The 13,676-nt window shown below is 39.7% G+C and overlaps 1 protein-coding gene across 1 annotated transcript; it reads right to left on the reverse strand.

The window, feature by feature from the left end:
* Window positions 1–2,362: 2,362 nt before the first annotated feature.
* LOC149254788 (uncharacterized) lies at window positions 2,363–7,467 on the reverse strand. The gene is made up of 3 exons (XM_089454837.1): window positions 6,870–7,467; window positions 4,852–6,174; window positions 2,363–4,377 (listed from the first exon to the last, which is right to left on the reverse strand). The coding sequence occupies exons 1-3, from the start codon at window positions 7,465–7,467 to the stop codon at window positions 2,363–2,365; spliced, it is 3,936 nt and encodes a 1,311-aa protein (XP_089310963.1).
* Window positions 7,468–13,676: the final 6,209 nt, after the last annotated feature.

The following is a 13,676-nucleotide window of genomic DNA, read 5'->3' on the forward strand; positions in this document are numbered from 1 at the left end:
ACTATAGTCCCTGCCGGATGCCAGATGGCAGGAACTAATAAAACATGTGTATAGTATACTATAGTATACTATCAGTGGTGATCATCAAAAAAATATAACAAGAAAACATATTCTTGTTTTAATCTCACAATATCATGTAAGTATGTCGAAAAATAGATACATAAAATATAATATAATTGTATCTCATTTTTTAATGGACTTAAATTGTTAGAAGTGTAATTTGTATGTTATTTTATGATTACATTTCTAACTATGTTATTAATGTTAAGAATGAATATGGTTATCATATGCCAATTTGTGGATGACCCGATTAAAAATTGTAAAATGATGTTGTAAATTAGTAAAATAAAAAGCAAATGATATTTCTATGTGAATCTTAGAAGAAAATCAAAATCGAATACATCTCAATTTGAAGATAATTTAATACTGCCATTAGTAACAATTGTTATATTTGCATTCAGTTTTTAGTTGACTTGTTATTAGTTTCCCTTTGACTAAAATAAATTAAAGTTTATCGAAAGTTTAACATTATAAAATGAAAATTATTATTTTTAAATCAAATTTAAATTCATTTATCTCAAATATTATTGATTCAGTTGTTTCACTTCTTATTATGCCATAAGACGTTCCCCTTTGAAATTAACTCCCCTCTTTCCCACCTGTCATCATTGTGGGCCATAAGATTATTGTTAGACGATTAAGAAAAATTCATCCTTTCGATCAAGGAAAGGTAGTTACGAATTCGTTGATGCCCATGTTCACGGTCTTTGCAGCAACAACGACTTCAACCGTCACACCCCATCTCTTGTGTGCACGTCGGCAACTTCCAAGAGGTAATTCTGAAGTGCCCCCAGCCCATTCTTTTTTCTTTGTAGTATGATACAATGCAATTCTTGATTGATTTTGCAGGAAGAGGACCAGGGGTGTGGATGTGGTGAAGTATGGGGAGAAGAGAATTTACTTCGATCTAGAGGACATTAGAAATACCACAAAGGCTTGGGACTTGTACGACTCTGATATCCCCTCTCCCTACAACCTCTTACAGGTACTACCCAATTGATTCAGCATTTCTACATTCTCCGTTGTTTTTTGTGTGTTGATGTGACCAACGGGGTTTTCATTTGTGTGGCACGCTAGGTGAATGGATGGATACGCAATGTTTATATATCGAATTTTTGTATTTGAAGGCACCAAAGAGTTCACAGGAATCACACAGTATCGCGGCCTCCACTTCGTTGGTGTGAGGGAAAGAAGGGGACATTTTGTTTTCTCTTTATTTTTTTATTGCATTCTAATACAACTACGAAGATGATAATGATGGGAAACCTCTTATTTCTAACCTCTCCTCATGCTCTGGATGGAACAGATTTGTGGCTCAAAAGCTTTACAACTTATAAAGATCGACATTAAAGCTTATCGCAGTTGCATTGCAACTTGGATTCACTTGTAATTTTATTGCCCTTTTGGGGTTCTTGGAGAAATTTAGTGTAACTATCAATATTTGATTGGGAAGGAGGAGGAGATCACTGAATTACACTATTACTGCAGCGATGATGCATCCGAAGGATCCATATAACCATGGACAACACAATATAAGTGGTAGAACAAAATCAATAACTTTTCCTACAGCAATGACGAACAGAGGTGATCCCATCTATTTCCATGATGTTGATTAAGAAGATCAAGAAAGCGACACCGACTATGAAGGTCGTGATTGTATAAGAACAGATCACCAACTCGAGGACGTTGAGGTTAACATGAGACTTGCAGCGAGCCGAGGCACTCAATCCAGAATCCTTCTGAGCCAGTGTGTATGATGCATCATGCTAAAGGTTCAATTTTTCTACCGTCCAATAGCTGGTCCAATGTAAATGTTGAGCTATTTTTATGTTATTAGACTGGGAAGGGTCCATCTTAATACTCAATCAGCGGTGAACCCTATTCGTCATCAACGACAACAACAAAGTCAAATAATCTACCTGGTTGTTATCCTTGGAATTTTGAGATATTTACAAAATATACAATTCTCATAAAATATAAATTAAATTTTTTTAATATATAATAATAAAAAATATTTTTTTAATGATGTAACCAATTATTTTATAAATTTTAATTTAATAATATATATATATATATATATATATATATATATATTACAGAAATGGTTATGGGACTTTCATTAACTATCTGGAAAAATACCATAAATTCGGTTACAAGAGCTGAGCCTGGTTTCTTGGAATCTCTCCAACCAGCTGAGCATGCCACAATCACTTGTGAATCGCGTCTTTTTACAATTTTTCACATGGCCTTTTTCTGCTGATTTCCCAAGCTTATGAATACAAACGAACTGCATAAAGATTTTTTAGGGGATTGGTTCCCAAGAGATTTCATTATCTCTGAGAATAGTTCCAGCATCTAACTGGGCTGCCTTATTTGCTTCTACATCTGCTTCCTTGTTATTGGTTCTCAGGATATGGAAGAATTCCAGTCTTAGGAGCTTGGTCATGCCTTTAATTCTTGAAATTGTCCTTGCAAGTCGAAGATCTGCCAGATTTGTATTGGTCACCATTGCATTGATGATGACTTGGGAATCTCCCAGAACAATTGCTTCTGTGAGCCCCAGATCCTTAAGCGTTTTGATCCCTTGAAACAACGCCATGACTTCAGCTTGGATGCTTGTGGTGTGGCCTAGACCCCATGCAAACCTGTGGATAGAAGATTCTTTTGGATTTATAATTAGGCCTCCTGCTCCAGCCATTCCTGGATTTCCCTTGGCTGCCCCGTCAAAGAACAGGAGGGGAAGAGCTTGATTGGACAACCAAGCTTGAAATTCTTCTCCATTTTTCCTTATTTGCCAGTCTTTGAGGCATATGGGCGATATTTTCGACTTTTGGAAATTTAGATTGAGAGCTGCTCCAAACTCAATGTCATGCTGGCTAAGATTTGTGTCATCATTTTTATCGCTCAGCCACTCATTTAGCTGTCCTTTAACTGTATTTGCAACTACCTTGTAGTTATGTTCCTTATCCCTGAAGATCCTTCTATTCCTCTCCAACCAGGTTTGCCAGCTGATAAATTTGGGCAGAGCAGTCCATGCAAATTTGACAATCTTGTTTTTTGGGCCTGGTCCTGGATATCTAGCCAACCACCCAGCAAACAAATCCGGGACTGCGTGGGGGAAGATGGGCATCGATTTCAACGTTCCAAGGAGCTCCTGCCAAACTAGAACTGTAAATTTGCATTCCAGAGAAAGATGAACAACAGATTCGGGATTTTCTTTGCATAGAACGCATCTTGATGGACCTAGAAATCCCCTTTTCTGCAGCCTATCGTCTGTTAGGATTTTTTGATGGCATAACAACCAGCAGAAAAAATCAATCTTTGGAATGGTGGAGAAATTCCAGATACCGTTCCAAGGCGCCGGGTTGGGAGGAACGTGGGGTCTCTCCATGATTTTGGCATAGCCCTGAGCCACCGAATACCCAATCTGCTTCGCTCCCCAGCCTCTCGAGTCTTTCCTTCTTGCGTGAAGAGGTGCAGCTCCATGTAACATCTGTAGCAGCGTGTCATAGTCTGGCAACCACGCAGCTGGCACATTGAGCATTTTCCAGCCAGCCCAGCTATCTCCATGCCAAGTCGATATGTCCCAGAGCGATGTAATGTTTGCTTCTTCCATCCACGCCTTCAGCTCTCTCCTGAGACTCGAGTTCACTAACGGAGGTCTGTTCATAATGCTGTCATCCCAAATTCTGATATGTTTGCCATTCCCAGGTATCCAATAGGCATTATCTCTTATAAGTGGCCCAACTTTAAAAATTAAATTGCTGAAAGGGGATCTAAAATGGACTTTGGGCTGCTCCAGACACCGGAGTCTCTGACCTCTGAAATATTTCCTCCACAGCACCAACTGAACCCATCCAGGCTTTGGCGCTATGATCTTCCAGATCAGTTTAGCTCCCATTGCTAAATTCTGAGTGTTTAGATTTTTAAAATTTAATCCTCCCTCCTGTAGCGGCCTGGATACTATTTCCCAGTTTACTAAGGAGAGTCGCTTCTCATTATTCTTGCCTCCTTTCCAAAGGAATTTTCTGATTAGCTCCTCCATGTTTTTAATGATTCCCATTGGCGCCAAAAGAACAGAGAAATTAAAAAGAGGCAGGCTGCTTAAAACGGATTTGATAAGTACTGATTTTCCGGCCATGTTGAGCCAAGATGACCCCCAGGCCTGCATTTTTGTTTTAAATTTTTCTATCTGAGGGAGCCAATCCTTGCTTATAGCCCTCTTGTGGAAGATGGGCAGCCCCAGGTACTTGAAGGAGGTCCAAGATGCTGAAGCTGCAAAGCCCAGGCATCTGGCTATGGAACTAGCAGCAGCCACTGATACATTCCAACAATAAACATGGCACTTACCCCTGTTTAGTTCACTGCCCGATGCTTGGCAGTAGTCTTCCAACACTTCTTTGAATTTACTTGCCGATAGTTGAGAAGCAGCCCCAAGGAGCAGAGTATCATCTACAAAGAGGGCGTGATTGATGCTTTTCATCCCTCTTGCTATGCACAATCCAACTATCTCTTGATCTTGTTGTTTCTTGTTTAAGTGAAAACTGAGGACAGAGGCCTGCAACACAAAGAGGAGAGGTGACAGGGGGCACCCCTGCCTCAGCCCTCTAGATGCTTTAAAGAAATCGGCAGCCCTGCCATTCACTAAAGGAGCAATCCAGGGTTCGGAAATACAAGCTCTGATCCATTTGATAAATTTTTGTCCAAACCCAAGTTTGTGCATTACATCAAACAGAAATCTATGTCTTACACGATCAAATGCATTAGCTAGATCGAGTTTAATAACCATACCTTTTTCTTTTCGACGAAGACTGGAGTGGATCGCCTCTTGGACCAAGATGAAATTGTCTACCAACTGCCTGCCCTGAATAAAGCCGCCTTGATTCTCCGGGATGACTTTAGGGAGGATTTTCTTCAATCTGTTTGCTATAACTTTGGTGATCACTTTGTATCCAATGTTACATAAGGATATAGGACGAAATCTATTAAAGGAATTAGCACCTTTTTCTTTAGGAATGAGGGCGAGGAATGCTGAGTTTGTGCAACCTCCAATTTTCTGGCATTCTTGGGATTTTAGGATCATTTTCATAAATTCTTTCTCAACTATCTGCCAGCATGTTTGAAGAAATCTGGGCGTGAATCCATCTGGACCCGGAGCTTTATCGGGTTCCATTGCAAAGAGAGCTTCTTTGACTTCATTTGTGGTGATTTTATTTTCGAGAATCTGGTTCATTTTTGCAGTAATGAGCTTGGGGACAACGTCTATCAGATTGGCGTTCAGGCTGGTCTCCACGTCTTCAGAATACATCTTTTCAAAGTGGTTTGACGCAACCTTCTTGATGCTGGCAAAGTCTTTTAGAGTGCTGTTTTCATTTTTAATTTCTGATATAGAGTTTCGGCATTTTCTAGCTTGAGCCTGCTTATGGAAAAAGGAGGAATTACGATCTCCAGCCTTGAGCCATAGACTCCTTGACTTGAGCCTCCAGAATTCTTCTTCTGCCAGGCACGCCCTATGGAATTTATGTTGCAGCTGATATTCCTTATCTAACTCTTCTTTGGTGATTTCGGCAACTTCCAGATGGAGGTGATGGATTTCCAGATCATTTTGAATTATTTTTTTTCTGTCCTCTGCAGGATTGGGCAAGGTCTTTACCCAGCCTTTCAGCATCTTTTTAACTCTACGAAGTTTTTCCTCCCATACAAAGAAGGGAGACCCCTTGACCGGCTCTTTCCAGCACTCTCTAATCTTTTGCAAGAAATCTGTCTCTTTGGTCCATAGAGAGCTAAACCTGAAAGGTATAGGACCTAGATCCTTAGTAGATATCAGTTCTAGGCTGATAGGCTTATGATCTGAGACACTGCTTTGGAGAATACACATTCTAGCCTCTAACCCCAAGAGTAGGAAGGAGCTTTGAACAAGAAATCGGTCAAGTCTTGCCGCTATATGTCCCGGCCCCACTCTCTTGTTTGACCAGGTGAATGTGCCGGTGACTGGTTTTATATCTAGCAGATCCCAGTCTTGCATGAGGTCTTCCACCCATTCTCTTGCCGGATCCCTGACTATGCTACCTCCTCTTTTTTCTGATGCGCGGAGTGTGAGATTTAGATCTCCGGCTATAATTATATTTTCCAAATTTTCTAGATCTGCCAGGCTTTTGATGGAGTCCCAACAGTTCTTTTTCTCACCTGCATTGTTAGGAGCATACACATTGAACAGACAAATAATCTCCTTTGATTCTAAATGTTGCATTTAAAAAAAAATCCAATGGGTATTCAGGGACTCAGAGATTAATGAAAACTTATTTGTGTTCCAGAGTGCCCCAAGTCCTCCCGATGCTCCGCGGGCAGACATTGCATGCGCTCCATTTTTATTCCAAAATTTTTTGCTTGCTTGGAGGAAGGTTGAGTCCTCCAATTTGGTCTCCTGGATGAGGAGGATATCTGGGGATTCCAATCTTATTAAGCTATGCATTGCTTCTTCCTTAGCTGAGGTGCCCATCCCCCTACAATTCCAGGAGACTATCTTCATCATTTATTTCTGCCTTGGAGGGCTCCCTTAGAGCCCTGTGATTGAATCCTAGTCACCTTCGGAGTTTTAGCTAGGAGCTTCTCTAGCGTTGGTTGGCTGCCCTGGAGCTTGTCCTTGTAGGTTTCTTGTTCTCTTTTTTCTTTTGCAGATTTGCGCCCTCGTGTAGATCTTCTGGGAGAGGACTGGGATTCCCCGATTTCCCCTTCTTCCTCCGATTCCTCGGACTCTTGGGTTTCCTCCTCTTCTTCTGAAGCCTTCTCTTTGGATCTCTCTGGAATACTTTTGATGGAGGGGGAGGCTTTAAGGGGAGAGGCCTCCTTTGGAACTTCTGTCTCTTGTGTGTTCATGATTTCAGATCCGAGGATTTCAAATTTATTTCCTTGGCTTTCCCTGGCTGTTTTTTGAGCAGGGCCCTCTTGAGGAGTTTTGGCACTGCCATTTGTGTTCTTCCTGTGAGAGGTTTTGGATCGCTTTGCCTGATTCCATCCATCTTCCTTTCCTTTTTCTTCCACCCCTTTGGACGGGCAGTCCCTGGAAAAATGCCCGTAGACGTGGCACTTCCGGCATTTGAATGGCAGCTGCTCATAATCCAGTTTCTGTATATGAGTCCAAGGACCTACCACTATTTTGACGGCTTCCGGTAGTCCGACCTCCAGATCTACCTCCACACAGATTCTGGCACAATCGTACTGGTCCTTACTGTTAGCCTTGTCTATAAATTTTCCAAGGGTATTTCCGATGTGCTTCAAAGAATCCCAGTTCCAGCAATGAACTGGGAGGTTGGGGAGTCTCACCCACACCGGGACCGCTGTGGGCACGTCCACCGCCGGATCGAAGTCTGGCATCCATTTGTTTAAATACAGCCCTTGGGGGCCCATGAAGTAGGGGCCATTCCTGAAAATAAGGTCTTTGTCTTCTTTTGCAGAGAATTCGAACAAAAAATAGCCTCTCCCGAGGAAGTAAGAGGTTACCTTATTTTGGATCAGAGGTGCCCAGTTCCTGGCTACCCAATTCTCGGTCGACTTCGGGGAAGGCCAAAGTCCTGTAAACTGACCAACCAGAGCCCGATCTGCCAGAGAAAGAGCTACTTGGATCGGTCCTTCTGGCGGGAGAGCGATCTCTGGGATATCTTCCAGCCTTTTCACAAACTTCGCTGCTTCCATGCATTTCTTCTTAGGCAGGGAGGCTAGAAGGGTTTTGAAGGCCTCTGCTGCGGAAGGTGAAGGAGGAGAGGGGGTTGGCTCCTCCATGGAGAGCCAATAGCTCCAGCCAGGGCGGTCGCGGCCGGAAGCAGGACCCTCGGCGGACCCCCGCAGGCACAAAATAGATCCCTCCGCGAGCTCCCTCGCAGGCTCCAGGCAGGACCTTCCGCGGACTCCCACGCAGGCTCAGAACACGTGAAGTGCGGGCACGCTCACAGGCTCGGCTCCCGCGGAAAGCGGTCTTCACAGGTTGCGGAGCGCTCGCCAAAAGACCTCCAAAAGCCCTATTTTATCAAATATTTTTTTTATAATAAAATATTTATATATTATTATTAATATTAAACTCAAATTTTATTTTAACAAATTGATTAAAAATAAAACATAATAAATTGGTTGAAAATTTATTGATGGTATTGATTTTAAAACGACTAATAAATTAAATAAAAATCATAAAAAATTTAGATGATGTCTGGTAGGTCCAAATTTCTGCAATTGTCATGGCCGAGGCCATCCATTTCATGATTAGTTTTAGAATGTCAGCAAACTGACAAAATAAAAATTATTTGGTATAAAATTATGCCCTCTTTCCGAAAGCTGTATAATTTATGAGTAATGAACCAAAAAATGTATAAATATTGGCTTCATAAAAACTAAACATTATCCTCAGTTACGTAACATCCCATGTATACAATATTTACACGGCCCGAGATGGTTAGCAGTCCTAAATTAATTATACTGTCCACCTCAGGACACGGCCCGAGATGGTTAGCAGTCCTAAATTAATTATACTATCCACCCCAAGATGGCTAGCAGATATAAATTAGAGTGTCCCAGTATAGATGCAGGTAGAAGTTAGAACAACCCTCACCCACTCCTTAACTAAAGTATTAATTAGTATTATGGCATATTGGAATTAGGAGCAGTACCCCCTCCTGTTCCTTCATTAGTGGAAGGAGGAGAATGTGATACATGACGAATACACTTGTTTAGAGTCGTCTTCATTACAGTGGACTTTATAGTTGTGTGCCTTCCAGAAAGGAAATTTTTGGGTTTTTCTGTTTTGTTGCTTAAATTGATTTAGCTAGTTTTTTTTTTTTTTAAGACATTTCACAACTATGGTTTTGTTGGCTACTTTAGTTTCATATTTATATTTATATTGTTGGATTGTTTATGTTTTTTTTATGTTTAGATGGTTAGTTATGGTTGAGTTGCATATTTCAGAATATTTGACGAAGATGAGATTTTTCATAAAAATACATTTTATATGAGGAAATTTCATTGTTTCGTTTGCTACTTTAATTCTATATTTGTGCTTAATATTTTTTTGAATAGATCATGCTGATTTTCATGTTTAGATTGTTAATTATGAGTGGATTGCATATTTCACAATACTCTAGAAATTATGAGGAAATTTCATTGTTTTGTTTGCTACTTTAATTCTATATTTGTGCTTAATATTTTTTTGAATAGCTCTTGTTCATTTTCATGTTTAGATTGTTAATTATGAGTGGATCGCTGATTTCACAATACTATGGAAATTTAACCATCATGAGATTATGCATAAACATACAAGCTCATAAAAATACATGTTATATATGAAAGTTTTGAATAAAAATAGATTAGCATATTGATTTTGGTAATGGAAAAATTTTGGGGTCCAGCATACGCTGTGCTGAACAATTTTCTCCATTTCCATATGAAATTATTCAAAATCTTAAGAGATGAAATCTTGATCCATATCTTCTCATTACAAGCAATACACCCTTATGTTAGAGGGTGGTATTTGCTTTATCTAAATTCCATTTGCGCAGTTGTAATGCAATATCATAAAATTTTATGAGGATGGTTGTTTTTTACTCAAATTGTTGTAGGATGTGAGTTTATGAGAATTGTTGTTTTCTCTTAATTCCATCTTCACAATTGTAGTTGTTTTTGTTCTAACATACCAGTTTATCGCAATTGTTATTGTCTCTGAATTTCGTCTCCACAACAGAAGTAGCTTATGAATTTATGAGATTGTTGTTTTTCTTTCAATTCCATCATCACAATCACAGGAGTATAAAAGTTTATGATAACTAAATTTAAGGATATACTTTTTTGGGAAGAAAATTGTACTCAGTAGTTCAAAATCTACATTGCATCTCATATATAGCTTTGAAGAAGTGATTTATCGACCTTGTTTTTCATTTGTATTTGTATTTATGTTATTTTGATAAAGGTTGCTCCAAACAGAGTCATTTTTCATTATGTCGTAAGGTGTTCCCTTTTAAATCAACTCCCCTCTTGCCCACCTGTCATCATTATGCGCCATAAGATTATATGTTAGACGATTGAAAAGGTTCAATTGTTCAATGATGGGAAAGTAGTTACAAATTCATTGCAGAGTGGTATTTGATTCCAAGGCATAGGTAATGGCTCATACTGTAATGATCAAGGATGCCCTTGCAGATGCCAAGACTCTTTTCAATGCCACCAAGAAACAACAAGAGCCAACCAGAGCGATGGTAAATCTACTAAAATCCTCATCATCATCATAAATATGCATTTTGGTAGTATCTACACAAACTACACCTTTCTCAATATTTTGCAGAGACATTTATACCATGGTGTTGGCGATCTCATCTTAATGAAGTTTATTATCCCCTGAATACTCTATGAAGAAATTTGAAGAGCTTTAGAAACTCTCTACAGTTTTCCATTCCTGAAAAGTAGAATCAGAGCATTCAAAAATCAATGAATGTGTCAACAACATTCTAATTTAGGGATCAAATTTGTCACCTTTAATACCCTTCCAATGCCATATTACTGATTACACTATGGTGCCGAATTTTAACTGTAAAATGAATCAAATGCTAATACCTAATGGTTGAAAATGTTCCATGCTTGCAGAATGACTATTTTGTCAGCCTACTCTTCATTCTTAGCACTTGTGTGGATGCATAACAGAGTTCACTTAGATTGGAGTGGATATACTCACATGGAATTAATTTCACTCAGATCGGAGTGGATATACCCACAAGGAACATTAATTCGGGAACCTATAAACATGGTGTTGAAGCAATATCCTTAACAATGACTTCCACCCAAGTTCAAGCTACAACATGACAAGACGAAACAAGAACATGGTGATTCAGAAATGAGGGCATGCCCATTAAATAAGAACATCGGTAATCACCATCTACAGTTAGGTTTATTCACGTTTAATATTGTATAATACCTCTTCCATAACTTTTTTAAGGAAATGATAGCCAACCAAATTCGCCAAAAATAATCGTCCTTTCTGAATTTACTCAAAAAGTGAATCTTAGGTGATTATGGTTGCTTCGATGGACCTACAATTTAGATCAATCTCCAATTTTGTGTATGGGAGTAATTACACAATTCTGGTAATTGATCTAGATTTAAACATGAACGAAAAAAATTACAGATATGACCATAAATACAAAGATGCAGTAGAAATAACACTTCATTTCATTAATATCAAATACTGAAATATGCCTACAAACATAATGGAAATAAGACTAGATTGGGTGATTGTAGCTTATCTCTGAGAAGAGATGTGGCAGCTACATGCCTCTGAACTGTGTTAAAATGAGGCTCAAAGGCCTATTTATTATTGAGAAACAATGGAAAACCCTCAAAATCCAAAAAACTAACTATAGGAGATGGAGTGCCAAACTATGGGACCCGTTTGGGTGAATTGGTACATCAACTTCCCAGGGTCGTAACTTTGGCATACGATCTCCATTTGACATGCAAAATACCACGTCAGAAACATCTATTTGAGGACTACAAATTTTGACCCATGTTGGTCACAATTTTTTCAAAACAAGTCGTTTAGGGCCTCATAACGGCTTCAGAAGTTCAGGACTAGAAAAACTGTTAAAGGTAGTAGATTATGACACAAATAAGGAAACTGAAAAACTGAAAGAAACAATGGTGGGGGTCTAAGTGGAATAGGCAGGTGGCCACCAATATCCACCTAGATAATTCCTCCACCCTTATGAAGAAATTGTCCCCATTGCGTTAAGTTCCTCCATGAGATGAGGAAACTTCTTTTGAACTTGGTCCCTAGTGAGCCACTTGCCCTCGTGAAGGAGTTGGCATGCTTTGACAACTCGATTTAATTGGATCCTTTCTTTTCAGGTGTTCTTGATCTGTGTGTCCATGATCTGATCAATTGTGGCTTGTTCCATGTAATCTGGATTTAACTCTGTAGGTGTGAGTTGTTCTACAATGTCTGATGTGTCTATCAATGATGGGAAGTATGGTTGAAGGCAGTCCACCTTGAACACTGGGTGTATGCCAAGGAATGGGGGAATGCTGAGCTCAAATGCATTGTCTCCCATAGCCTTGGTAATGGTGTAAGGACCATATTGGAGTGGTCTGAGTTTTCGATAGGCTCCGGTAAGGCGTTCCTTTTGAAAATGCAACCAAATTTTGTCACCCACCTAAAACTTGTGTGGCACCCGATGTTGATCATGTTGCTGCTTGTACTTGGATTTTGATTGCTCCAGAATGTCATGGACTTGCTGGCGGATATGTTGGATGTGCTCAATGAAGTTGTTTGCCTTATTGGCTTCGGACTGGACATGAGACGAATCTTCTTGAGTAGCTGCAAATGGTATGGCCACATCAATGGGACATAGTGACTAAAATCCCAAGCCCAACTGAAAAGGGATGTGGCCAACCGAGTTGTGGAGAGCCCAGTGATGGAAATAGGGGAGGCTCTCATCCCATGTGTGTGGATGATTTGAGTTGTACATGCACAAAATGTGTATGATCATGTTGTTGACAAACTATGCCTAGCCATCAGTTTGGGGATGGAAAGATGTGGAATTAGTGAGCTTGGTGTCCAACATCAACTAGAGACTAGACCAAAATGTACTGAGGAACCTGTTTTCATGATCTGAGATGATAGACATTTGGATCCTGTTGATGGTTCTGGACCCGCCAACATGTCAAGGGGATTGCCCCGGTAAGAAGTCCCAGTTAGACCTCAGACCATTTGGTGTAGGAGTCCCAGTGGTGGGTCGTAAGGTAATGCCTTGACCGCGATGTCGCACAGAGGCAAGTAAGATAACTCTGTCAGTAGCAAGGGTGTGACTAATGTAGTGAGTCAAGGAATGACTAGGAGAGGTTCCAACACTTCAAAGGGAGAGGAAGGTGAAGGTGAGTTCCAGGTTGAAAGGGATCAGTCCTAACTCAACTAGGAACACACAACACAGAGGACATGCATAGCTTCCGGCAGAGCAGTCGACACGGATGAGACAAACATGCAAGGTAAGATAACATGAACAACAATCACAGATCAATGCGAGATGAGTGCGATGGTTGATATAACAAGGTTCCACTACAAAAAAACCAACGATTTGCTCCAGATTTAGCGCCAGATTTTAGTGCATTTTTTTGTAATTGTGATGAGCAACCTGGCGCTAAATCTAGCTCTATTGTACAATTTTTAAAGCATCCTTTTTTGCACCTGATTTTGCATCCCTTTTCACGCTAGATTTTGCATCATTTTTTACACCAAAGTATGCATCATTTTTTGCGTCAAATTTTGAACCAACATTTGCATCTTATTTTATGACAAGTTTTGCTTCTAGTTTTGTGTCATTTTTTGTATCTATTTTTCATTGTCTTTTGCTTCCTATTTTATGTCATTCTTTGCTTCCATTTTTGTGCCATCATTTACATCAAGTTTACACTGTATTTTGCATCCAATTTAACGTCTTTTTCTGCATCCATTTTGTGTCAGTTTTTGAGTCTAGTCTTACGCTAGGTTTTGTATCTAGTCTTACACTAGTTTTTGCTTCTATTTTTGCACCAGCTTTGGTGCCTATCTTTGCACCATGTGTTGAATTTTATTTTGCATTTTGTATTAA

Source organism: Pinus tabuliformis, chromosome 7 (assembly GCF_031772625.1).
Source record: "Pinus tabuliformis cultivar Carrire ecotype Pingquan chromosome 7, CPIR1, whole genome shotgun sequence".
NCBI classification, from domain to species: Eukaryota; Viridiplantae; Streptophyta; class Pinopsida; order Pinales; family Pinaceae; genus Pinus; species Pinus tabuliformis.